The following is a 25492-nucleotide window of genomic DNA, read 5'->3' on the forward strand; positions in this document are numbered from 1 at the left end:
ATCTCATTAGGCAGCTATCATTAGGTGCCTAAATATTTTAAAATCATTAAACCATTTCATTAGATCTAGATTTATTCTTGTTAGCTATTTTGTATTTTCTTTCCAAAGGGAGAAAAAAAGTGCCTTGAAGTCCTAGGACATATTGGGTTTATTTCAGCATCATCATGTGTTGTCGACTAGAGCAAAATGCATATTTGTAGAATAATTGAAATACTTTTTGATTTGAGATTAGGGTTTGAGCAAATACTTCGGTTGCATGTAGTAGCATATTTGAAACAAGGTTCCTTTTACACCAGCACTGACAAAAGTGCTGTTTGCATTTATGCAAAATAAATTTGTGAGACTCCAGGTGTGCTGTTGTATTTTGTTCTGTAGGGGAACTGAACTCGTAATACAGGAAGTTATATTTGTAGTGGTATTTTTTTGTTTTTTAATTTGCTTTTAAAGTTGATGAGTTTTATCAAGTAGGCATTGCATTGAATACATTGAATACAAGTTTTTGCTTGAGTATTGGCTGCTTAATTTTTTTTGAGCCAGCTTTATTGGAAAGAATTGATGAAATCATGCAAGTTTCTTTTAAAAACGACTAATATTTCAGCATTCTTCAGTTAGTAAGGTAGCTTTGTAGACACTAGTATTTGTTTTTCTGAAACAATGACAGAGAAACTCCTTGGAGGCAGGTAGTATTACAAATATGTGTGTGGGTTTTTTTTGTGTGTGTGCAGGTTTTTAAATATTGAACCATTAACATTGCAACAAGAAGAAAAAAAAAGTTTTATTTTCAAACTTTACTTATGACAGAGCTAAGCACGTGTAGCAGCAGCCGTTTGTTTTGCTTCTATGCCATCTTTATTCCTGAATGGACAGTTGCGTTGTAAATAGTACTTGCTTCTTACCCACTTGAGCATTCATAGTTTGTGTTACTATAAAGTATCCCCCAGCATTTGGGTGACTCATTTCATAAAACAGCTGAAATGTATTTTTTTAAAAAAGGTTCTATCAGCAAATGTTGTACCACATGCAGTTGAGGCATGCTGTCTTTTCTGAGAAGCTGAAAAAAGAAACTGTTCTATCAGCCAAATTGAACTGTAAAGAAAACAAAGCAGATAAAGAAAAATGTAACAAATACAAGTCAAAAGAAAATAATGTAAGCAAAATAAACAGGATGAGAAGAAAGGAGTCTACTGCTGTTATGTACTTAAATAATACTGTTTTATATAAAACTATATTTAAGTACAGTATTAAAATGCTACTTGAAAAAATAAAGTCTTCTGGTGCAGAGAACTGAGTGGTATGTACTCTAACAAAAGGTTAGGACACCATGGCCAGGTTGAAACCTGCTGGATATTCGCTAGAAAAAAAGCAGCAATATCTGAATCATTATGTTAATGGACAACTTTGACAGAAGAGAAAAAAATGCTTAGAGCATATTGAAACCGTAGCTGCTTGTGTTGGGTGGGACATTTACTGAAAGAACAAAGAGGGAAAAATGATGCTTGCATATTAACTTTTAAAAGAATTCTTCTCTTTTGAGAAGAAAAGTATGCAAGTGTTTCTGTATTTCAAAAGATAACCTGTAAAGGGAAAACTAGTGCAGATTGTAGCCACTTCCCCATTTGCATCATTTTGTGCTCATGTGTTTGACAAGAAATCTATATGTGGAGGACTGGTGACCTAGTGAAAAGAGACCTTTACCACTACTAGAAGTTTAGCTTAGCATCTTGAGCTGCAACAGATTTTCACACTTGCTTCTCAAAATTCTTGCCACATTTTAGCCATGCTAATTCCAGTTTAAGTCATGGACAAACATTGTGAAAAAGGTGCATTAACTATAGATTCATTGACTTTTATTGTTGGTTAAGGTACGATAGCTCGCTGTGTCTGTGCAGCAAGTCATCCTGAAAGAACAGGGAGGAACTGATAATTCAGGTGTTTACAAACAGAAAATATGGCAGAAGACTAATGTTTCTGCCTAATTTCAAACATTTAATGTATGTAAAAAAATATTTTAAGAGCTAATAAATTTATATATTTGCAAATAATTTTTAAAGAAATGGAAAAACTCATGGAATTAAACATTCTCTAAGCTGTGAATATATGGACAGGTATATCACTGCTTCAGAGAGGTAAAAAGAGATTCAGGATGCTAGAAGGCTAGCTCAGACTGCTGAAGGAGTGCTTTACATAGGTCAGATGTATTTGTAATATTCCCATTTTAGTACTGATACTGTAATATTTTTAGGAAGATGAAGATCTGTAGATCTATTTTATCTTTTTTTTTTTTTTAAATGCAGCACTGCATATGAAGATTGTTCCCTTCTCCAATGTACAGCATTAAAATAGGATGTCACAGTACAGCCATGACTATAGAGAATATTGCTGTCATCCTGCACATCTGCACTGTATCTCACACAGGTTTAATTCTAAATCACATAGAGCAGGTGTGTGTGAAATTTTATTAATAAGTAGGCTTATTTGTATAGTCTCTAAGTCTGGATTTATGCTTACATTTCCCATTGTGGTACACATGAGTTTGGCAAGGGCAAATGTGCAATATTGGCATTTATAATGTTGTGCTTTCTTGCTTTGTAATCATCCACTGAGCTTCTACATGTGCAGACACTATGCACTATATGCACTGATAATCAGGATATGGTTTTGCCTGTCGCAGTTTTAGAAAATTTGACATTGGGTGTTACTTGCTAGGAAGGTGGTAGAAATATCAGTACCAGTATTATGTTGCTTTCTGGACAACAGGTGTTAAGGTAATGAAAAGTAAATGTTCAGGTCTATATTATAAATACCTGGCAGTTGTGTAAACTAAGTGTGCTAAAACCATGTTTAGCTGCTTGTGTTAATGTTGCTAGAACAAACTTTAGAAGCTGCATTTTGTACTTATCTTTCAAAGCCCATAGCTTTATAATTTGAATGTCTGATCCTGTTCCACTGAAGTGATAGGAATTTGTGATTAACTTTAGTGGGATCAAGATCGAGGTTGCTGGCAGACAGCCTACTTTTCTTTTCTGATTGTATTTTTCTGTTCATGCAAGTACATTGGTGGCTCTATTTTCTGCCTACTCTCTCATTCTTTTGGCACTCATTCTGGGGTTTTTTAGAATACTTTATGCTTAGAGAAGTTTTTATTTTTCATTTTCTCTGAAAGCTTAGGATATTGGCTTTGTTTAAAAACTACAATATTGGTCAGTTCTAAAGCACTACTTTTATGATTAGTTCTCTTTATGTATTACAAGTAGAAATGTTTGTTTATCCCTCTGGGAAAGATGAGATTGATTTCTGATGCAAGCAGATTAGAGTTGTGCTACCTTTTCAGCTAGGTGGGCTACGTGTCTTTGACTAAAGTAACTTAATTTCCAGATGACAATTGCAACTTTAGGTGTTTCTGTCAGAAAGTAACCAGTTAGCTGGGCAGATTCATGACAATTTATATTTCTATTAAGCTATATAGCAGTGGTAAGAACAGTAAAATAAAAGGCTTAAGTGACGCACTCATGGCAGGGCATGAGGATGTATGCTGTGCATTACGTACTGGGGATGACAATGACCAGGTTTACACCGCTTCTTGTCTGCAGGGCTGTGATTGTCTGTTACCTTGGTAGCTCCTAGTCCTTACAGAAGAAACCACATCTCTGTGTGTGACACATAGATTCACCCTACAAAGGCTGGGAAGAGATGGGCATTCAGGGATGTGTTTCTCAAAAGTCAGGAACTCTTAAAGGCAGCTGGTAACAGGCTGAGAGCAGGACAAACTCTTAATAGTAAAGTGTTTAGTGGAACAAAACCTGGAACCCCAGTTTTCCTTTCATCCTGTCTCTTGTCACTCTTCCCTCTAGTTGCTGAATTTGAGATTCATGCTGAGTTTTTTTTGCAGCTGATTAATGTTAGAATTTGCAGTGGACCTAATTTCTTTCTTCTAATATGTGTCAGAGTGGAATGTGCTCAGTGACTCAGTTGTGACTGTCACACTCTAAAGGCTGATGCATGTCTTTGTCACCTTCTTTTATTGAGGGCATTTTAATTAGTATTGTCTTGGAATAACAGATACCTAAATACACTAACTCTGTCTTCACTTGGTAATTATTTTTTATTCTAATAAATGTATTTCCAATTTACTTGTTTCAGCACAGATTGTGCAAACAGTTGGGTTCCTCAAAATACTACTGAGAGTCCTGTGTTAAGCATAGCAGTCTACAAAGTCAGCTCCAATGATAGAGATTTTTTTTGCTTATTCATTTTGGTCTTCTCTGCTATGGGTGGATTTTTGACCTGTTTTATCAAAAGGGCTACAATAAACACACCATATGCACAACCTGAAACAAAACTGTCTGATGGACAGTAGATAGCCTTCTTTTCAGAGCAGCTTATTATGTCAAATAGATGTGAAGAACATATTGTTATATCATCCAGTCCTTTCCATTATGTATGACAGCATCTAATTACAAAGGCTGGTATTTCCAAAGGAACCCAAATTGCCCATGAGCACAAAAGAAAGCCAGCAGACCCAGTGACTCTTTGTTTGATTAGGACTTTTGATAGATAAGCTCTCCTGACTGCTGCAGAGGTGGTTTAAGATGATATAGCTTCAGTTGCCCATTCCAAATCTGCTGGACATGAGTGCTCTCTCTTATGAGGTCTGGCAGACCAACATGGTTGCTTATACCTCAGTTGTTTCAGTTCAGCATAGACATTTTATGTATTAGGTTTCCTGAGTAGCAAGGAAAGAAGTCCTAAAAATTGAAAGGTGTACCCCCCTTCAGCCATAGCTGTTAATCTCCATCTCAACAATTATTCATGTTACTAGAGGTTGTTGGTCAGCAGCTTAAAAAAAAAAAAAAAAGAGTATTTATGTCTTTAAAATGGATCAAAGAGCAATTACTACTGTTGAAAGTGTTGGCTTTGCTACTTGCTGTAGGCAAAGAATGAGTCAGTGCCATAACTACAGCTACCGCTCTAGTTTCTGGCTTTTCTGCCACGGTTCATCTCACTACATGACCTGTTGGTCTCACAGGAAATGAGCATGCTCAAATAATAGTCACATATGGAATCATCAAATCATTTCAGTTGGAAGAGACCCTCAGGATCATTGAGGCCAACCATAACCTAACCTACCTCTAGCACTGTTTACACACCTTACATAGCTAGAGTGGACTTTTATTTCTATAATTTTGTATATATGAAAATATTTAAGTTGGGAAAATATTAATCTCTCAGGGGTGTAAATTTTTAGCATTATCAGAAGCTACTGTTTCTTTAAAGTAATATTTCAAACATACATAACCTTCTAAAAATAAACAGTTCTAAAAATGCTGAAAGTATAGTTAGTATAAACTTAATAAGTCTTTTGCTTTTATTAGTTTTGGTTTATATCCATTGCATACTTATGACCTTTCACTTACCAGTTTACAAGAGTGCGCCATTCCTACTCTGCTAGAATTTCAGCAAAGTGGATTTTTAGTTTACCTGTAAAGTTTTTTACTGTGATGCTCTATGTTTAGAGAACTTACTGCCCAGGCTACTCATCCAGAATCTTTCAAAGTAGATTTTGAGGTTCAGTTCTCTCCTTTGCATTTCTTAAATACACTTAGTTGACAGATACTGAATTAAGTGTTTGCCTTAATTTTACTTTCTTTGCTGTTTTTTCATCTGAGAAGGAAAGTACAGTAACTTCCTCACAACTGTATCTCAGTCTGCTTTGGAAGTGAACCACCACCCTGCAAATACTCTCAGTCCTACATATAGAATTTATAAACCTTTCTTGTTAAGAAATAATGCTCTGATAATATCTGTAGCATAGTTTAGGCCTCCTAAGGTTCTCCTATTTCAAATGACTGACAGAAGTACTGACATTGAATCTAATGCACTTAATGTGGCAGCAACAATAGCTCCTGCTATCCATTCTGGTAGTGATCAGATGTTGGTCATATTTTAAATGAAGGTAACAGGTATTTTCTACAAATGAGCAGAATCCATTTAGGCTCTTTTTGCTGAAGATGTCCTTAGGAAAAAACAGTTTCAGAGAATTCTTGTCATTCTTGAGCCTTTGACATATAAACCAGAAAATAGGTAGGTGGATACATTTTTATCTCCAGCTATTCCCTCATCCTCAACAAAAGAAAGAATATCTCTGCATAACTTGTTTGCATTTCCCATGTTTTTTCTTAAAAAGAGTGCTTTCTTCTACATAATACTTACATGAATAAAGGGTGTCAACAATGCTTAATATTAAGTAGCTGCTGTTATCTACATTTGTTGCCTTAATAAAGGGGCAGCGTAATTCAAGCAAAACTAATGCTTCACTATCGAGTACAGAGTATGTACTCAGGAAAACCGGCACTGATACCATAATTACATCTTGTTCCTCCCACCCCCCCAAAAAATAAAGATTTGCTGCTGGTGGACATAGGTACTTTTGACAGACTTGAATGATCAGTTAAAGCACTTGTACAGAAATTCTCCTTGTGGCAGGTATACTTTTGATTTCTTTGACTTCCCATTTTTCAAATGTTATGTCTTTTTCTTTGACATATTTAAGGCAAGGCAGTATTTAACTGGTAACTTGCACTTTCCAGGAGGTGGTTTACATTACTAACCTAACATTGGAGTTTGCTCAAGCTTTTTTCTAGAATATCCAGAGACTGTGAACTGTCATAAGCTGAATTGGCTGAATTGTCTCAAGAGCCTGACTTTGCTGTCGGATGCTGGATTACTATAGTTACTTTTTTAGCTTGATTTCCTGTTTAAGTATTTCATCTTATCAGTTTCTGAATGAACTGAGCTTTTTAAACCAAATTTGATAGAGGGAATGAAGACAGAGGTCAATAACTCCCAAAGTGCTCAGTGCTCATCAAACTATGTGGGAGTTAGCCCCATATAAGGCACCAAAGAAAGTATAGGGGAGAGTGGCTTAATAAAGCCCCAGGCTCAGCCACCATTTCAGGTGATGTGAACACTTTTATTATGAATCTCTGTCAACTTGAAATACAGATATAACATGAATTGTAAAATATTTTTCCTGTAAAAAAATTTTGGAGGGGATCGTGACTCCAAATTAGGCAAACTACTCCATTGCTGAAACACAAAAACTACAGGCATTACTGCACTAAGATCTGATTTAGTGTCCATGATTATCTTTAGAAGTTTGCCAATAACTTCAGCAAAGACATGATCAATGTAGGAACATCAGTCTTAATTATGCAAGACTTGGCCATTCTAAACAAGTATATGAACACTGGGTGTTCCCATCTGTACTGTGGAGCCATTGATAATACCACAACGTGTTAAAAACCTCTCACCATTTACAGTACAACTTCAGTTTGCCACACAACTGTAAAATAATCTGAGGAAATCTAGTTGTGTACTAGTGGCCTTTACAAATTAAAGCTGTATTCTTTGAGTTTTAGTATTCGTTGAGAGCAGTAGAACATATGAGAAGTGGGTTATTACAGGTAGGAATGTAGGAATGTCAAAAACTTCTAATCAGTACAGTACAATAACATCATTTATGTTAATTTTTGTGACTTGGTCTCATTTCAGATGAAGTGGCTACCTGTCCTGCCCCAGCAGTGTATTTTGCTGATGACATGTCTCCTAATGGTCTTGGAAGCTGTACCTATAGATATAGATAAGACAAAAGTCAAAGGAGAAGGCCACGTAGAAGGAGAGAAGGTAGAAAATCCAGTAAGTGTAATGAAATTTATCTAATTAAATATTTTTCCTAATTGTTAGTAATCTGGCTATAGCAAACTGCCTTCCTGAAATTCAGATGTTCTTTACTGGAACTGCTTGCAGGAAGGAAACTGATATTAATCAGTATTTTCATATACTCTACCATCTTCTATAGTGAGGTTCCGTTGAAATGTGTTCTCTTTCATTTTTTGTCCATGAGCTGCTAAAGGTGAGGTGGCACATAGAAGGAATTCCCCAGCTTCCGAGAGGAAGAGCTGTTTACTGTTCCAGAGACTTTTTTTCAAGTGATTTGAGTGGTGGCTTAGGAAATTCCACTCAGTGATTGTTTGACTGTTTCAAATAGAACACAAATGAACAAATTGCTCTTTAAAAAAAAAAAAAACTATATTAACATGACAGATGCTTGTATATGACATGGATTCCTCAACACTTTTCTCCTCATCAGTTGCTGAAACAAATGAATCATAAGAATAAATTGTTATAGGGCAATGATGCAAACCAGAAAAAATGAAGTAAGAGAGTATACTGCCTGTGTTGCTGAGATTTGAGTTTCAGTTTAATCCTTGTATTTAAACAAAATGAAATGTTGGCAGTATATTCTTTTCTCAATTTTACACTATTTTTTGAAGGATACAGGACTTTATTATGATGAATATCTCAAGCAAGTAATAGATGTCTTGGAAACAGATAAGCATTTTAGGGAGAAACTCCAGACTGCTGACATAGAGGAAATAAAGGTAGGTACAAAAAAAAAAATAGTTAAATTAACGTTAATTAAATTAATCATGAGCCATTTATGTTGTATTCTTTCTTTTCTTTTTACATACTCCTCTCAATTTTTGTGGGCTTAAATTTCCTTTCATTTTCATTTACTTAGGTATTTAACTCTTACTAAAACTTTGTCTTTAGTCAAGGGACAGTAGAACTTTTGTTAAAGAATATCCCATGGCAATGTATATTTGAATGCATGGTTTCTGCCTTTTGCTTATCTACTAAAAAGCTAGTTACAGACTCCATACAGGCAGGTGAACCTTAATGTACATCAAAACAACTGCAAGAATAGGCCTCACTCGCTATTGTCTGCTGAGTAATTTGGAATGCTGTTTGGAACAGAGGTATATCTGCCTTCTGATAATTAGGTAGTATGTCACAAATGAATATGATGACATGGAAGAGAATTGCAAGACAGTCAGATTTTAAAGTCTAGGAAAATTGAGGATTGTGCTAAAGGTAAAGTCAGTGTATATAGGAACAAACTAGACCTCTGGCTTTCTCCCTGCTGTCCTTTCTTTTGTGCCAATCCACATAGCACTCTCTCCAAAACCTCACCACACTCTTGTCTTTTCTACTTTAGTTCCTGGCTCTAGGTGGTGGCTGTTCTGCATTCCCCTTTATGAGCTAGAAATTCAGCAAGGGACAGGTAGGAAACAGTCTAAAGTGATGACAGACTTAAAGAGGAGATCCTGCCTTTGCATTTCCTTTAATATCTCATGTTGCCATTGGCAGCTTTTGGCTTCTTTTTCTTCTGTGCTACACCTAGTGTAGCTCTTGAAGGTTACTATCCATTTCCAGATCCTGATAAATATTCTTACAATACACATTGGTGGCTGTTGCTGTGCTTGTACGTTTTCTCAAGTCCTACAGCCATCATCAAGTGGATGAAGAACACAGCACTTTGTGTGTATCTCACAGTTCTTTTTAACTAATTCAAGAACATTTAATCGAGAAATTTGTCACTTCTTAAACATATTTAGCCATTGTTGCTTCAAGGCCAAGCTTTTTCTCTTTAGAGAACCAAAATGTTTAGATATGATATTTTCAGAAAGCTCTTAGGATTCATCTATGTTTTTATAACCATAGGCTTAAAAAAAAAAAAGACTCTGCTCCTTGAAAAGGTGTTGGTATTCTTATAGTGTGGGCTACAGTATTGCCAAAGATTGCCACTAGTCTGCTGTCTTGCAGCTTGTGTCTAATGGTAATCCTAAAGGCTACTTTCTTCTGGTTTTTATACATAACTTTTGTTTTTTGACAGAGTGGAAAACTAAGCAGGGAGCTTGATTTAGTGAGCCATCATGTGAGAACACGGCTGGATGAACTAAAAAGACAAGAAGTAGCAAGATTAAGAATGTTAATTAAAGCTAAAATGGATTCTGTTCAAGGTAAGAATGCAAAATTTAACTCGGTGAGTTAACAGACGGGATTGTGTTGGAGGAGTGCCCAAAGTCCCTCCGTTATGCATTCTTTGTTGTCAGCAATATTGACTGTAAGCTGGAAGTGAGTGTCCTTCCTGAGCTGGCCTGGGGCCAGTAAAGACCCATCTTTATAGGAAACTGGGAAGAAAAGTCTGTATTTTATAAATAAACCTAACTTGATTCTGGCAGTGGGTTTTTCAGATACTTTTAATCCTTTTTCAACCTGTTTTTATAGATTGGTCACTGAGATCTTGTAATATAGTAGTACAACATGACATAGCTTTTCATGTCTTTACAGAGCAGAAAACTAATTTTTTTTTTTACAGTCAGTTAAGACAAAAGTTTTCCTTTTTCTCTTTTTAAGCCTCCTTTCCACCCATTAGAGTTATTGTACGAATTTATAATAAACATCAAAGATTTCAGTTTAGAAGAGTATTTTTCTTATTTTTGGCATAATTTTAAGCTCCTGAGTAAAGAACAACATTTGGAGTCACAAGAACTCTCCATAGCATTTTCTTAATTGCTAATGAAATCCTACAAACTCAGGCAATTTAATGAATAAAGTATACAGGTTTCTAATGATTCTGGTTGCTGTATGTTTGTGTGGGAAAAGCTGTCCCTTTTTATTTCTTACTACTGAAGCATTTTTAAAGTTCACATTTAGAACTAATTCTGTAAATTTCTTATTAGTGGTTTCTTTTGGGAGAGAATTAGTTGTTCATAAACAAAGATCCTAATGATAGACTGCATGATCTTGTTTCTGAAATGCTGTTCCTTGCAAAAAGCTCTAATACAAAAATCTTAATTAGGCTATGCAGATTATTTTATTATTAGAAGCCTTTGCAAGTTATGGGGAGAGATCCTACTAAAAAAGCATGCTTTAGAAAAAATAACTCCCCCCAACAGATCATATGTGTTACAGTATAAGTGTGAGATCTTACATTTGGGAAATAACATGAACAGATTATTCAGGTTCAAAATATTCAGATGACTACTAAGATGTGAAAACCTCAGGAGTGAGAAAATATTTAAGGTTTATAATCAGCCTGGCCAGTGAGTACTTCACATCACATACAACAACTGTGGCCAGATTATCTATAAAATACAGCTGCATAATGTACACCTAGGCAAAATCTTGCAAAAGAGCATTCTATAGTAACAGCAGGCAGAGCTGTTAGCTCTCCTTTTATTTGTTGTTAATCTTTTCCCTGGAACACCACTTAACATCTTAGTCTTCTCTCTGATCTAAAAAAATAAAAAGCACAAAGCCCCCCTGTATTCTTTCCTCTCAAATGGATCAGGTTTGAAAAAACAGGGTGGAGATTATATTCTGTATATATTCAGTCCTGATCCAGATGTGTTTTTAAGCATTTTCACCAAGATCCAACTAGACTGATCAGCATAGGACAGAAGAATGTTAGGGATTTGGTCTCTGATAGTACAGTAATGTGGCAAGTAAAAAACTGTTAAATAGAATTAATCTTGTCCCAGAAATATAAGAAATGGAAGAAAATGGGTTTGGGGGGTGTTTTTTACCTTTTTATAAAGCCTTAAAGCGTCTTCTAAAAATCTTTCAAAAACAGGCTTAGCCGCACTTATTTCATCAGAAATTATGATCTCACCAGGGAGGAATGATGCTTGAAATCTGCACCAGCCAGCATTTGCCATTTTGTGTTAATGCAAACACAGCATTGAGTGTAAGACAGTTTACAGAAGAATGACATGTTCAAAATTGTGTTTTCCAAGTTTTTTTTTTAAACAAATGAAATCTTCTTTGCTAAGACACCTAGTAGAATCTTGTCAAAATTGTTATACATAACATATCAAAGTGGCTGCCGCTTAAGATAGCATTATTATCTAGAATTAGCAGTCAGAAACCATGGTAACAGCTAGGAAAGCCTGTTGTAGAAATGTGTTTTGTTGTTAGTGCATTGTGTATTGGTATTGTTCCTGTCATAAGGAAGAGAGAAGTGTTCTCAGCTTTTAGACACAGGACTTGACTCTCCACTGTCTTGTACTTGCGTTTTGAACAAATGGAATTTGAATATCTACTTATCTGATTTGATATAATTTTACACCATATTGTACATATGTCTTTGGGCAGACATAAGTCATTTGCAAAATGTACAGGGCAACAGGAGAGTCAGACTTCTCCTAGTTCAGTGAAAAGGTGCAGGTTGTTAGCTTTGATACTGCAACTATCTCATTTACATAAAAGAGAATAAAATGTTTTTCTTATTCTGTGAAGCTCAAATTGATTGTAGTTTTCTTTGCTGAAACACACGCCTTAACTAATGAATGTTAAATTATTGTGTGCAATGCTACACGGACACATCATAATGGAAAATTGCTATCAAGTTCATCAGTCTTCTTCAGGAAAAGCAATTTTAGAAGTGTTGCTATAGTTTCTTCCAAAAGTGAAAAAAATTATCCAGTCCTCAGGGAGCCTCAGGTACTTAAAAGGCACAAGCTCCCATATGAAAGTTTTAAACTTCCTGGTCTTGCTTGATTTCAAACTTATTCTAATGTTTTACATTTGTACCTTGTTCTTTCAGACACTGGCTTAGACCATCAGGCCCTCCTTAAACAGTTTGAGCACCTGAACCATCAGAATCCTGACACATTCGAACCTAAAGACTTAGATATGTTGATCAAAGCAGTGAGTGCTACTATGGGGTTTTTTTTATATTAATTATTACGCTTTTTTTCTCTGGTAAAGGAAAATCCTTTTATATATACCACTTTTTAAATATAAATTATATGCAGTTTTCAGAGAAAAGTCAGTTGTCTCCATTGCACACTTGAAAACTGTTGCCATTGTGCATTATGCTGAAGAGCCCATCAATTTTGGAGTGACATCTTAACAGGACTTCCATTCATGTGCCAGTACAACCAACTTTAGGAATAAAATACTGCTTTCTGGAACCTTTACATTAAATACAATCTTGATAGGAGTACATTTTTCCCAAGTATATTTTCTGATTTCTATTTCTAAATTATTTAGGTGTCTCACAAATAATCATTCCTAAACTAGCCATTTGAAATTTTGGGATCTACTATTATATATATATATCAAGCTGCAAAACCACAGCAGAGTAAAATTTAAGATATCCATATTAGAAATTGCAAATGCTGGACATGGCATTCAAGTATTAAGCAGATTCAGTACCAATCAAAGGTGTGGGGGTTTTTTTCAATGCATGTTTATTAAGGAGATGCAGTTAAATGAAGCACAGCACAGCTGTTTTCAACTGCTGAAAAACATATGCTACCCGAAGGGAAGAAAAAGACTTTAATCTCAGATATGCTTTAGAGAGCACTGCATGTCTGACATGAGAATTTGACAGAGTTTATGTTTTCAAAATAAATTGAAAGATAAGGCATATTTTGAGCTTTCTTTTATTTTTGTGGATTTTTTTTTTTACCCTTGGAAAATTTTGTCAGAAATTCTCCACTCTCACCCTTTCTCTCCATATTTGTTGGTTTTTTTTTTTAATTTAATCTGTATTAAGCTACTGCAAACTGACTTCCGTTATTAAGGAAGGCACTTTTAAATGAAACTGTAGGATAAGCTACAAATGTTCTTATTCTGAAATAATCAAGGAATTAATGGAACTATTTGAAGCTGTGCTTCATTACTGTGGGACTTGCTTAACTTTGAGTCAACTTATTATTAATTGATGAGAAAGGACACCTCGGTGCCTTCTTACAGTACTGTGTGGTTGCAAAAACTGTTTAGGTCTAGGAGTTGAGCCCTTGAAAATCACTTTGTGCGAAAATAACAAAGTGAAAAGAGATGTTTCTGCATCACTGTCACGTAAAAGGAAACCCCAGACTAGTCTGTCTCATGGTTGAAAGGAGAATGGCAATATGGCCAACCTTGCCCACAGATCTGAGCAATACAGTGTTTTTAATGTCATATGTGTGAGCATAATCATGTGGCGTAATCATATGTTTACATATATGTATATTTTTAGGCCACAAGTGACCTGGAAAACTATGATAAGACTCGCCATGAGGAGTTTAAGAAATATGAGATGATGAAAGAACATGAGAGGAGAGAGTATTTAAAAACACTGGATGAAGAAAAGAGGCAGCGAGAAGAATCCAAATTTGAGGAGATGAAGAAAAAACATGGAGATCACCCTAAAGTTCACCATCCCGTAAGGCCATAATCTGTTCTTGCATGATTGGGTGGAAACTTTCCAGAGAGAAAAAGCTAATAAAGAGAAGGGTGTCTCTTGCTTGTTCTCAGCATTTGCATCTTCTGATTGACATGGGAGCTGAGTGTGGGAACAATGCTGAGAGCATTACAAAACCCACTATGTATACCCTTGTTTTTTCTGTACACATATGCTAGTTGCTGGCAGAATTATTTTTTACTAAGAAGCTAAAACTCATAAGGAAGAAGCTAGAATGGTATTAAAAACTGTAGGGATGCCTGGCCTGCAAGAAACTGCATCACAGTACCATTTGCTCTAGAAAAGGCAAAATTTAACTCCCTTCAGCTGTTGTTTCTGGATGGGTATGTATGGCATGACTGATTATTATAGGTGTTCCTTTCCACAGAATGCACATTTCCTTTACACTCCCTCTTTCCCTGGGCCTTTCTGTCTTATGAAAGTATTAGACATTGCAACATGACTAATTAGAAAACAAACCCTTTCAGAGAAACTGTAATAGTTATACTTAGTCATCTTCTCAATAGTTTTTCTTTGTAACCAATCCATAGGGAAGCAAAGATCAACTGAAAGAGGTGTGGGAAGAAGCAGATGGACTAGATCCTAATGAATTTGACCCCAAAACATTTTTCAAATTACACGGTAAGAGGTTTAGTTTAACTTCATGAACAAGTGAAGTGACTTTCTGTTAAGGGTAGGTTTGTCTTATGCTATGATGGAGTCATATATCTCAAGCAATTTGGATGAATCTGTAGAGGAAAAAAATGTTATTGCTTGTAAGTTTACTGCAAAGTTTTAAATGAGGTTTAAAAGTTAGAAACAGAGTTTTGTTTAACTACTCATAAAATCATGCAGCCAGTAGTGATTCCTCAGGCAAATATGGATACTTAAAGGGCTATCCATATCTGTAACTTTACTTACATACAGCGTGCTAGGAATAAGTCCTCAGAGGTGTGTGTGAGAAAATGTGCTCTCATCAGCTCTGCAGGTAAGTCCCAGACACCCCTTATCTTTGGAACGGTGACAGAAGTTGCAAGATTCCCTTTATAAAACAAAATCCCAAATGACTCCCAATCCTGCCTCTATATTTCTGAGCAGTGTGCAGCTAGAAACAATAAAACAGTAGCAGACATGAGGATGCATCTCAAAAGGCATTTTGCTTTAAATGTGATTATATAAATGTGTAACCTTATATTCTGACATTGTTAAATGCTTAATAATGAAGTACCCTTAAGCAGATCTTGCCTGGCACCGGCCTATGAATGATTGAACAGTATGTAGGATTTGACTACTCCCAAAGGTTGTAATTTAACTGAAGAGTTCTAGCTTGAGTCTGAACCTTTATTTTGGTTTATAAAATATATAAATTTGCATTATAGCTATTAAAGCTTATTTCTTCTTTTTAGAGAGATCTTGAAATATCATTTTCTGAAAATTTTTGGTAGATTTTTTGTGCAAATTTTAACAAAAGAGAAATAACTGAAATAACCTTTTGCCTTACAGCTTAGTATATAAAAAACTTTGAAGAAATTAAACAAAAAGATAATAACACTTGTTTGAAGTAGACATTCTCTTTCAATTTCAGAGGTAGTATAACAATATTCAGAGTAGAGTGTAGGATAAAAGATGTTTTGTTAGTTATCAAGTATTCTCTTTGCATTTGTCATTAGAAGTCATTTTGCAGTGACCTCAAGTGCTGCATATTTATATAGATTTTCACAATTCTTTAGTTTTTTTGAAGAGTTGTACTGTTGGTTAACAAAGTTTTTCTACAGATTTTTGTTGCTCCTGAATCTATTTACAAATGTAGTAGTTAAATTGGGACAACTTGTTTTCAGCAACGTTTTTTAGCAATTGCACGCAGTACTATCCTGTTGTAACCTATTTAAGTTTGCTAATCTAAGAAATAGAGAGATTGTTCCAGACTTGTCCAACTAACCAGCCAAAATGGCAACACAGTTCAGCCAATGCTTGATAAAAACCTAAACAGAAAAATTGACCTTTGTAACCAGCATCTTGTTAAATGAAATTTTTAATCTACATAGATGTGTATGCTGATTCTTACTTAACTCATGGAGAACTATTACATGTATTACTTTCTGTACATACTCAACTTTTATTTTCAACACTTTTTGTAGATGTCAATAATGATGGCTTCCTGGATGAGCAAGAATTAGAAGCCCTATTTACTAAAGAGGTAAAAAAAAAAAGTTCAGATACTTAACTTGTTTCAGTAAATGGTTACAGGAATGTCTGTATTTTTCCCAAATATATTTGGGGATTTTGGACTGCCAATTTGAATATTCGTGCCAAGTTTTGTGTATCCTTAATGTTTCTACAAAAGTATAAAAACCTATCAGCAGGGAAAATAAAGTAGGTGAAGCATAGGACTCAGACACCAGAGATCTACTGCTCATCTATTTCTCTACCACAGGCTTGTTTGAGATTTTATTAATCTGCAGGATAGCTATACTTGTATAACTTGTGATGCAGAGAGCTGCACTACTGCTCTGGCTACATGCAGCCTGGTAGAGGTCCTGCAGCTGGGCAGCTGTGCTCATTCAGGGCTCATCAGCAAGTCACAAGCCTTGTGCAGAGAAAAAGGCTCAAAGCCAGCACCTTGTGGAAGTTGCTACAGAAGTTTCAAGTATTTTGTGTGTAGCTAATTTGGAGCTCATGTATGTCTGGTTCTTTGAGCCTTGTTTTGTTGTCTGTGAAAACACAAATATTAGTACTTCTTTGCCTCCCAGGGGGTAATGATAGCAATGTACTGAAATTCTACAGTGAAGGGAATTGCAGAATGAATAAGTAAATGAAAGGCCTTGGTCTTCATTTTCCCATTCAGAGATCCAGTACTGTGGCTGTCAATATCTAATCTTAGAATGTTTTCTAGATTTCATGAGTCGGGGAGGAAATGTGCTGTACAGTATATATAGAAGCTTATAAATTTAAACTACTGTAAATTTTTGAAGAAATTAAATTTGCAAATACAGATTTCTACCAATACATTGCCATAATCCCCTCTAATACAGCAAAGATATATGGCAGCCTTTTTGGACAGATTTGTCCCACCATTTTGCAGTTTCGTAGTTAGAAAACAAGTAGCTGAGGCCTTAAAATTACCTATGGCTAAGGAAGTGAAGCCTAATGACTAAGAAAGCTAAGTAGAAGCAAATAAGCATGAACTCATCAGAAAGACAATGTGCAAGAAGAGAAGTGGACCATTAAATTAAGCAGTCAATTTGTCTTGTGATAACCTGAATGCCTACAGGTCAGCTGCATGCTCTGGTAAAAAAGCTGCTCTCTCCTGTTCCAGAAACCACGTGGAAGCTCTGCCTGCTTTGAATTAAATGTAGGATCAGACTGTGGATGCCGAGGTCTATTTTACTGTAGTGTTCACAGCACTGAATTACAAACAACCACATGAATTAGCTGAAAAATTTAATTCTTAGCAAAGAAAGGCTCACTTGTTGCTTAAATACTATGCTGAAAGAGAATTACACGCACACTCTTATTCTGTTGGAAAAACGCTGAACTTATGTTTTTAGCAACATCTTGCATTACAATTCCAAATACGCTCTGTCATTTGAATGAGTAACCCTTTTTCCGAACTAACATTTGCCGATTTTGAATTTCAGCTAGAAAAAGTGTATGATCCCAAAAATGAAGAGGATGACATGGTTGAAATGGAAGAAGAAAGGCTGAGAATGAGAGAACACGTAATGAACGAGGTGGGACTGATGTTCAGTAGAGCTGCTGATTTCCTTCTGTGTTCAAGAAATGCAGTGCTCCTAACATGAGGCTGTCCAAGTACAGCAGAAAGGGACGAGCTGTAACACTGAATGCTCTTTGTGCTGGGATTCACATAAAGTTACAGTTCTCAAGCCCTGTCTCCATGTTCTGATGTAAATGCCTGCTGACTAGTTTTTATTTAAGAAATTCCAGAGAAGGAATTGTGCTGTAAGCTCCATATTTTGCAGATACTGACATTCAATAGAAATTGCCTGTGAATTTTGCGTCAAACAGGAAAGACTCTAAATGTGCTTTTACACTTGGCAAATGGGTAAGATTGAGGTGTGAGAAGAGGGAGTAGAGCAATGCCCTCTTTCATGTAGCTCACCTTCGTCCCTTCAGAAGAGGTTCAGAGCTCAAGGTGTCACCTATGACAGTGAATACCTTTACTAGTTCAGCTCAGGAGACAGGGAAGGGAATAGGATGTTTTGAACCACCATGTTTTCCATTTGTATCTTTTCTGTATTCAACTACGTTCCCTAAGCTTGAGGAATGGAGCAAGCCTGGTCTTCTATTAGTCATACAGGGGAGCTTTTCCTCCCTTCCCCTTAAAGGATTCTGACACAATTCAGTTGGGGTTTTTTTTTTACATTTTAAAACCTCCCCATCCAACAGTGGATATTACTCTGACTCACAGTTACAAAAAAGTGATGCATGCCACTATTGCAGTTGGGGCTGTGACCACAAATAATGTTTCCAATGAAACCAATGAATTTTTAAGTAAAATGCGAGGATTTAGTTTTATTTCCATTTTTGTTAAGCCATATGAGCTTGTGAGAGAAGTTTTCAGAAGATGTTGCAGACACTCCCTTGAAAATGGCACAGTTTAAAAATGTTTATTTTTTAAGATATTTGCATAATGAAATTAAACATTAGCTCCACCAAACCCCATCCTTCAGGTTGAGTTTAAGTTTTTGCTTCAAATAGGTCGACATCAACAAGGACCGGCTTGTGACTTTGGAAGAGTTCCTGCGAGCTACAGAGAAAAAAGAATTTTTGGAGCCAGATAGCTGGGAGGTAATGAGAATGTATTCCAAGTGCAACATACTGTACTGTTACCATCATCGTAGCCAGCAAACCAAATGGCATGAATCTGACCTTTGCTTTTTTTCAGTTCTGTTTTGGTATGTATATGGTTAAGCTTCTTAGCTAAATGTAATGTACAAACTACAGCAGATAATGTCATGCAGATGTGTTGTCCACACACAAATAGAAAAGGTCTCACGCCACCCTGTGGATTCTAGAAGAGCTTTCCTCACATGCTTTTCAAACAGAAAATGGACATTTTGTTTATGAATCACTTTAAAGGGGAGATAGGAACTCAGCTGGAAGCAAGAGGAATTTTTTCACCTACCTCTAAATCCTTAGTAGAATTTTGCAGAGAAAATAGCTGAGAAACTGCTATTTTGCTGTTTCTTACAGTGAGTGTATTAATGCTTGACAGTGTCACATCTGGATATTTTGATGAAAATTCTGAGGGTTGTTTAGTGAACTGTACAATTCAGCTATTAATAATTTCATTGTATGTGCATTTCTGCCTAAGTATTCACGTTTGTGTGTACTTTCTTGCAGACACTAGATCAACAGCAGCTCTTCACTGAGGATGAGCTGAAGGAATTTGAAAGTCATATTTCTCAGCAAGAAGATGAACTTAGAAAGAAGGCAGAAGACCTTGAGAAGCAGAAGGAAGAGCTACAGAGGCAGCAGGACCAGCTTCAGGCTCAGAAACAAGAGCTTCAGCAGGTACACTTAGGAGAACAGAATTATGTTTTTTCCTTTTCTGTATCCTTAAACATGTGACAGCTCATGACAATCCCCAGATCTGGAGCATTCCTTACCCTGAGTTCTCCTCTGAGTCCCAGATGAATTCTAAACTAATGATACCACATCAAAACATAATCTAGCATTCAGAATTATAGCAAACAATGCAAGTATCTCAACTCAGTAGTAGACCCATTAACACAGACTTTACATAATGGCTGCAAAATTTCTTTTAAGTGTATTCACATCAAATAAATTTGACAGATTTACGTTTTTCAACTGTGGTATTTTATTTTTTACCAGGTCGTAAAACAGATGGAACAAAAGAAACTACAGCAAGGAAATCCTCCTGCAGGACCAGCTGGAGAACTGAAATTCCAACCCCGTATGTATCTTTCTGTGTAGATACACAGAATAAGATTTCCAATGTAATAGTCATTAAAACTGTGTTTTCTGTTGGAACTGTTAATAGAATGTGGTTTTAATGGTCTCTGGAGAGAGGTTCGCTAAACTGTCTTGAAAAGGGAAGTATGGTACTCCTGATATCTCAGTGTTTCTAAGCCCATAGTGAAAAAAAGAAAAACAGACTTTCCAAGTCAAGGCATCAAAGGGGCAGAGAAGAAGGAGATTGTATTGTACTTATTAGTCTAAAACTATTGAAGTCTATGATATTTGGGATTTCTGAGCATCCAGAGAGACACAGAAATGACCAGGACTGTCTGGTGTCCTATGGCTGCATTACCAATCTGAGACTGCAGAACAAATCAAAGCATGTAAATGCTTTCAACAAGTGTATCCCCTGTGGCAAATTTACCAGAAGTTGTGCACAACAATACATGGCAAGTTAGTTTTAGACAGTATGAGCGACCAATTGCTTCAGCACCCTCAGAAGAATCTCATAATAAGTCACTGCATTTGCTTATTAGTGGCAACAAAATGGTCAGGTATATATTAGTAGTTCCTATGCATAACACATTGTCCACATTTCTTTTGTGCTTTAAAGGGGCTCCATTCTCCCATGCATCCTAAATTAGCTTTTTCTACTCCTCTAGAAAGGCTGAAATCAATATGGCTTTACTGGCCTCCATGTTCATGTGCTAACATTAGCAGTAGAGCTCTAGAACTTCTTGACATTCATCTCAAACGTAAGACTTCAAACTATGTCCTTTTGAATACTGGAAGCTCTTAACTGCTCCTCCAGGCCCAGCAGTGGGCTTTGAAACCATAAATGCTTTATTCAGTGATTACAGCTTACTTTGTTGAGTATCCTGAGATTCTATCCCAGAGCTACTCAGTTCTGTGAAGTAATGAAATTTCAGTACCAATTTAATTTTGTCTTTCATTTGCTTCAAAACTGTCTGTGCGCAATTTCATTTTATGATCCCTAGTTCTGAGAGCCTCACTCCCCCTCACCTTCAGAAAAAACTTCATGTGAATTAGTAGACGCCCTGAGAATTGGAGTAATGATACGTCTTTTGATACTGGCAATATTGTAGCAGATTCTGTTCTGAACACGTATGTTATTTTATGTAAAAACTTTTTGCAAAGTCATTTAATCAAATGTCATAAGGACTCATTATATTACCCAGAGCTAGTCACTACTCATTCACTGGGTTAAGGAGATCCAAGTATTTCTAACCTGTAGGCTACTAGAGGTACTAAAGGTGATTCAGGGAAAAAAAAAAAAAAAAAAAAATCACAAAAATGCAGCTGCAAGTCCTGAAATGTACAGCAAACTATGAAAACGAGTATTATTCAAAGGTAGGCAAAGGGACAGTGTTGTATTGTTGACACAGTGAGGAGTAAAATACAGGAGCAGGTTGTTGTGGGTTTTTTTCCCCAAGCTTCCCATATTGAGATTAAAGGTTTCATAAACCCAATATATTCCAGAAAGAAAAATCTCCAAAGAACCAATGTTTTATGGAAGTAAAAATATTTCCCAGAAAACAGTAACAACTAGTAATCTAAGAGGATATTTATAAGTTTATATAAACCTGTGGAAGACCAGTCTATTGGGTAATCTCAATCCAATTTCATTGGGAGTCACAAATAAAATTATTGATTCCACTTACAGACCAAACCCCAGAACTTTGTGTTTGATTGTCTTTGCACTAGAATCTTTCCTTTAGAGGCTTTTCACATTTGTGGCAAATTTGAGAAGTTACAAATGGTTTTATTCTTGTTTTACAGCCAGTGATCACAAAGTTGGAGATGCACCAAAACACCCTGCGGGAGGTGATCAGCCTTTACCGCCAGTACACGTCCAAGAACCAGCTGCTAGAACTGATCAAGTTCACCCTTAACCACTTGTGCCTCAACTTTATAGCATCTTTATTATTGGGGGGAGGGAAGGGTGGGCAGTGGGTGGGCAGGAAATCAGAGCGAAACATGAACTCTTCACTTTTTCCTCAGATTGTAAAACCATTGGGAATGTTAGAGATGAAGTATCAAACCACATTTGAATAATAAATTAAACTAATTTTCTCTCCAATGCATCAGTGAGCAACACAGCAAGGGAATAATTTAGAGGTTATAATGCAGGAAGGGAATTGAGAAGAACTATTCAGACTAAAGGTTTTTATGGGCAGGGGACTGAGCTGTTGAACTCTCCTCTTACAAAGAAGGGAGGAGATGTCTGCCATTCTGTGCTTAGGCACAAATCGGAATCTTCTCAGAGAGGAAGCAGGGAACTGGCCTAAACGTCAAGCTAGGTCTAGTTTTATGTAGAAACTCTTTCCAGACATGCTGAGAAGCAAAATATGGAGAAACGAAGACCATAGATAAAGGCCTACCATTTCCAGCACTTCCAAACCTATTCTTCTTTGAGACCAAGTAAAAAAAAAAAAAAAAAAAAACAATCACACTTATAATCCTTAATCAGAGAAAAGTTGCACTTTCTAAAATCTAAACACAGCAAAGAATTATGTGGAACAGTGAATATTTTTCATGTTTACAGAAGCCTAAGAATTTCACTGTAAGCCTTCAAAAAATGTTGTATTTCTGGTGTACTGATCTGAACCGTCCTCCTTGTTGAGATTAATTATGTGTAGCAGTTTAATACTCAACTGGCTCTTGGGACAGTAGTTTTTTCCCTGTTTCTTTCATCAGGTGCCAGCTGATCTCAAAATTTTGCATGTTATTAAGTAAGCTTTTTATGTTGATACAAATATTGTGCAAAACAGAACAAGACTTTGTCTTTTTCCATACAGATTATCCTACCTCCGATGATAATACCAGATTTTTCAAAATGCACCATGCGCTTCAGAAGGCTCTTCTCAGACATGAATCTTTGACTCGTTAAGAGCCTTACTATGAACTCTTAGTTTTTCAGCAGTTGGTCTAAGTTTGTGAAGGGTCCTAAAGCAGGAGTGCTACTTGATTGTATTATTTTGGTATCGAACCAGGGTAGGTCCCTAATGTTGCAAGCCAAGATTTTACAATAATAAGTTCATTTCCCTGTGGGTTTTGCTATAATGTTGCAAAGTTGTGTGATTGTCCTTGCTTGTCATTCATTTCAGACTGGAAGTATCCTAATCTGTAAACCCTGTTTGAGGTTTTTTTTTAAACACGGATTGTTCTGACTGTATGATGCTGGCTTTGAACTGATACACACACACCTTGGCAAATATCCTTCCTTGTCTTTCCTTCCTGTTCTCTGGCTAACTGGCTGAGTGTCATTAAAAGAAATCATATGGCTTTTGAGCAAAGAAATGGAGGCAACCCACAGTTATAAAAATATGTTCCTTTCAGAAGATGATCTGAAAATCTTAGGCAACTGAAATAAGACAGAAGGTAATAACCCATGCTTTGTATTGACATTTGGTAAGTTTCTCTGAAGAACTGTGATAGAAGCTAGACGTGTTCCTTCCATGTTTAAGGCTTCTTTAAGCAGAACTGAGCACATTCTTTTTCTTCACACAATGTCATAGAATTTGCTGCCAGAACAGATTAGGTTTCCCTATCTGTTTCATCTTGTTAGTTGTCGTGTTACATTTCCTTCATTTATGCTACTCAAACAACTGGACTTTTACCTTTTTTTTGTTCTCTGCACAACTAGTTAACATTTTTATTTTGTTTCCAAAATCTGTGTCCCCAGAGTTTGTCATTTCCATGCTTCCAACATCAGTTTGAGCATATCTTTGGCAGGAGACTGTTTGCAAAGAGTCCCAGACATAGTTCCAGTTACATCCAGACCAACAGAGTTTCTCACTGCACAGCCCTGGCTTTGGGGTTGCAGCCTGATAAGGGGTAACAGAGCAAGGAGGGAAACAAAGGGGGAATTATTCAAACATTATGGAAAAGGTAGGGGAAATTTTTTGTGTGTGTTCACCCCATCCCACATGGAAGTTTGCAGAGAACAAACGATACAGCCATAGATGTTGGTAGAGAATCAAGGACTGAAACCTTTGATGTAAAGGCATTTCTACCATACAAATCATTCCTTCAGGCTACATCTGCCTCCTAACAAATGTCATATTTAATGGGATGCTTTGTAACATAATGCTCAAGCTTTGGTTTCAGGGCAACCTCTTACATTTTGATAGTAAGATCCTGACTATCTCTGCTGTCAGAGATGGGTATTATATCCCTCTTAGCCCATTTATCTGGAAGCACGCAGAGTTTAGTGAAGAACTGCTGTAATTTGGGTGCTGAACTCAGCTTCTGCACGCCACTGTGTAGTGAATGTCAATGGGGACTCCGAAGAAGCCACTTATGAGAAATCAGAGTTTTCCCTTGCTGTGAGTTAGCATTAGCAAAAGTTTCTCATTTTGCATTTCAACCAGCCACTGGGGTGCATTCAGTATAAAATGACGTACACCTTCAATTACTATATGATAGCTAAATGTTGTTCTTGTCAGTGTTAATTTAATTAGTAGGCTTGCAGTTCAGCAATATTCTACAGACTTTCTGTTCACGTTTTAAAAGAGGAAACAGGCACTTTTTTAAGCCTTAGAATTGGTGTTTTGGTTTATCTTTAACAATAATCAAGGCTCAATCAAACTGACAGTTATTTGCCCTAAATTATGTGGAAGTCAGAGCCTCAGTCCTCAATAACGCTTAAGTTACTGAGCTTCTACTGAGCACATCTTAAGTTTGTTGCCTAAATGTTTTTTGCAATGAAAGACCAAATTACAACTTTATGCTCATCCACCCAGTTCAAAAGTCTCATGCATGGGTACCTGTATCACATGTCCACAAAGACAGCAAGAACTTGGTGGATGTTCTTCCGAAAGATGATCTGTCAGGTCTGGTCTATTGACAGACAATGTTCACCCAATACTGTCCATCTCATCCTTCTCAAAGGGTATTATTCCTCAGGCCCAGGCTAAAAGAGGTCTCCATTTTAGCGTAATAAAGCCACTAAGCTATTTTTGTGGATCAATTCTGAAGTGTGGTTTAAGAGTTATCTCACTGTGAGGAACATCTGCCTTAGAGGTTATGCAATGTGCTGAAGTCACACTTACATATGAAATGTTTCACAGATTTGTTGCTTTTCAATGTGTTCTGTTGTTTTCAGGGCTGATGTCGTCTTCTAATTGGGTTCTCTCTTCCATAAAAGCAACTAAAAGTATTAGCTGCTAAAAGCACGTTTCTACCATGGTACTGATTTCTCAGGAGCTTTTTAAAGTTGAAAAAAAAAAGAACAAACAAACTAACTGTACAGCTAAGTGAGGAAGTAGAAAGCTATAATCACAGATAAATAAGGGACTGGAATATCATGGGCTCCTGTGCTTTCACCTGTACTCTGCTTTTCATTTAGGAGGTGATTGATTACAAGAAAACCGAATGTAATTTCATACAGGCACCAGCTGCAAGACAAAGATGCGGAGATTTGGTTTTGTACTTGGCTGGGATTTTGGT

General features: G+C 36.4%; 2 protein-coding genes across 2 annotated transcripts in view; one reads left to right on the top strand and one right to left on the bottom strand.

Annotated features, from left to right (window-relative positions):
- LOC139828039 (uncharacterized) overlaps positions 1 to 5435 on the bottom strand; it is a 23542-nt gene extending 18107 nt beyond the window's left edge. The window contains exon 1 of the mRNA XM_071808605.1: positions 5415 to 5435. Coding sequence (XP_071664706.1) covers positions 5415 to 5435 — 21 coding nt within the window. The remainder of the gene's footprint in view (positions 1 to 5414) is intronic.
- NUCB2 (nucleobindin 2) overlaps positions 1 to 25283 on the top strand; it is a 27981-nt gene extending 2698 nt beyond the window's left edge. Inside the window, exons 2-13 of the mRNA XM_065839487.2 lie at positions 7552 to 7695; positions 8334 to 8441; positions 9737 to 9863; positions 12452 to 12555; positions 13874 to 14059; positions 14629 to 14719; positions 16216 to 16274; positions 17716 to 17808; positions 18797 to 18886; positions 19442 to 19612; positions 19934 to 20015; positions 21821 to 25283. Of these exons, the coding sequence (XP_065695559.1) occupies positions 7552 to 7695; positions 8334 to 8441; positions 9737 to 9863; positions 12452 to 12555; positions 13874 to 14059; positions 14629 to 14719; positions 16216 to 16274; positions 17716 to 17808; positions 18797 to 18886; positions 19442 to 19612; positions 19934 to 20015; positions 21821 to 21933 (1368 nt within the window). The 3' untranslated portion in view covers positions 21934 to 25283. The remainder of the gene's footprint in view (positions 1 to 7551; positions 7696 to 8333; positions 8442 to 9736; positions 9864 to 12451; positions 12556 to 13873; positions 14060 to 14628; positions 14720 to 16215; positions 16275 to 17715; positions 17809 to 18796; positions 18887 to 19441; positions 19613 to 19933; positions 20016 to 21820) is intronic.
- Positions 25284 to 25492: the final 209 nt, after the last annotated feature.

Source organism: Patagioenas fasciata, chromosome 5 (genome assembly GCF_037038585.1).
Source record: "Patagioenas fasciata isolate bPatFas1 chromosome 5, bPatFas1.hap1, whole genome shotgun sequence".
Classification (NCBI taxonomy): domain Eukaryota; kingdom Metazoa; phylum Chordata; class Aves; order Columbiformes; family Columbidae; genus Patagioenas; species Patagioenas fasciata.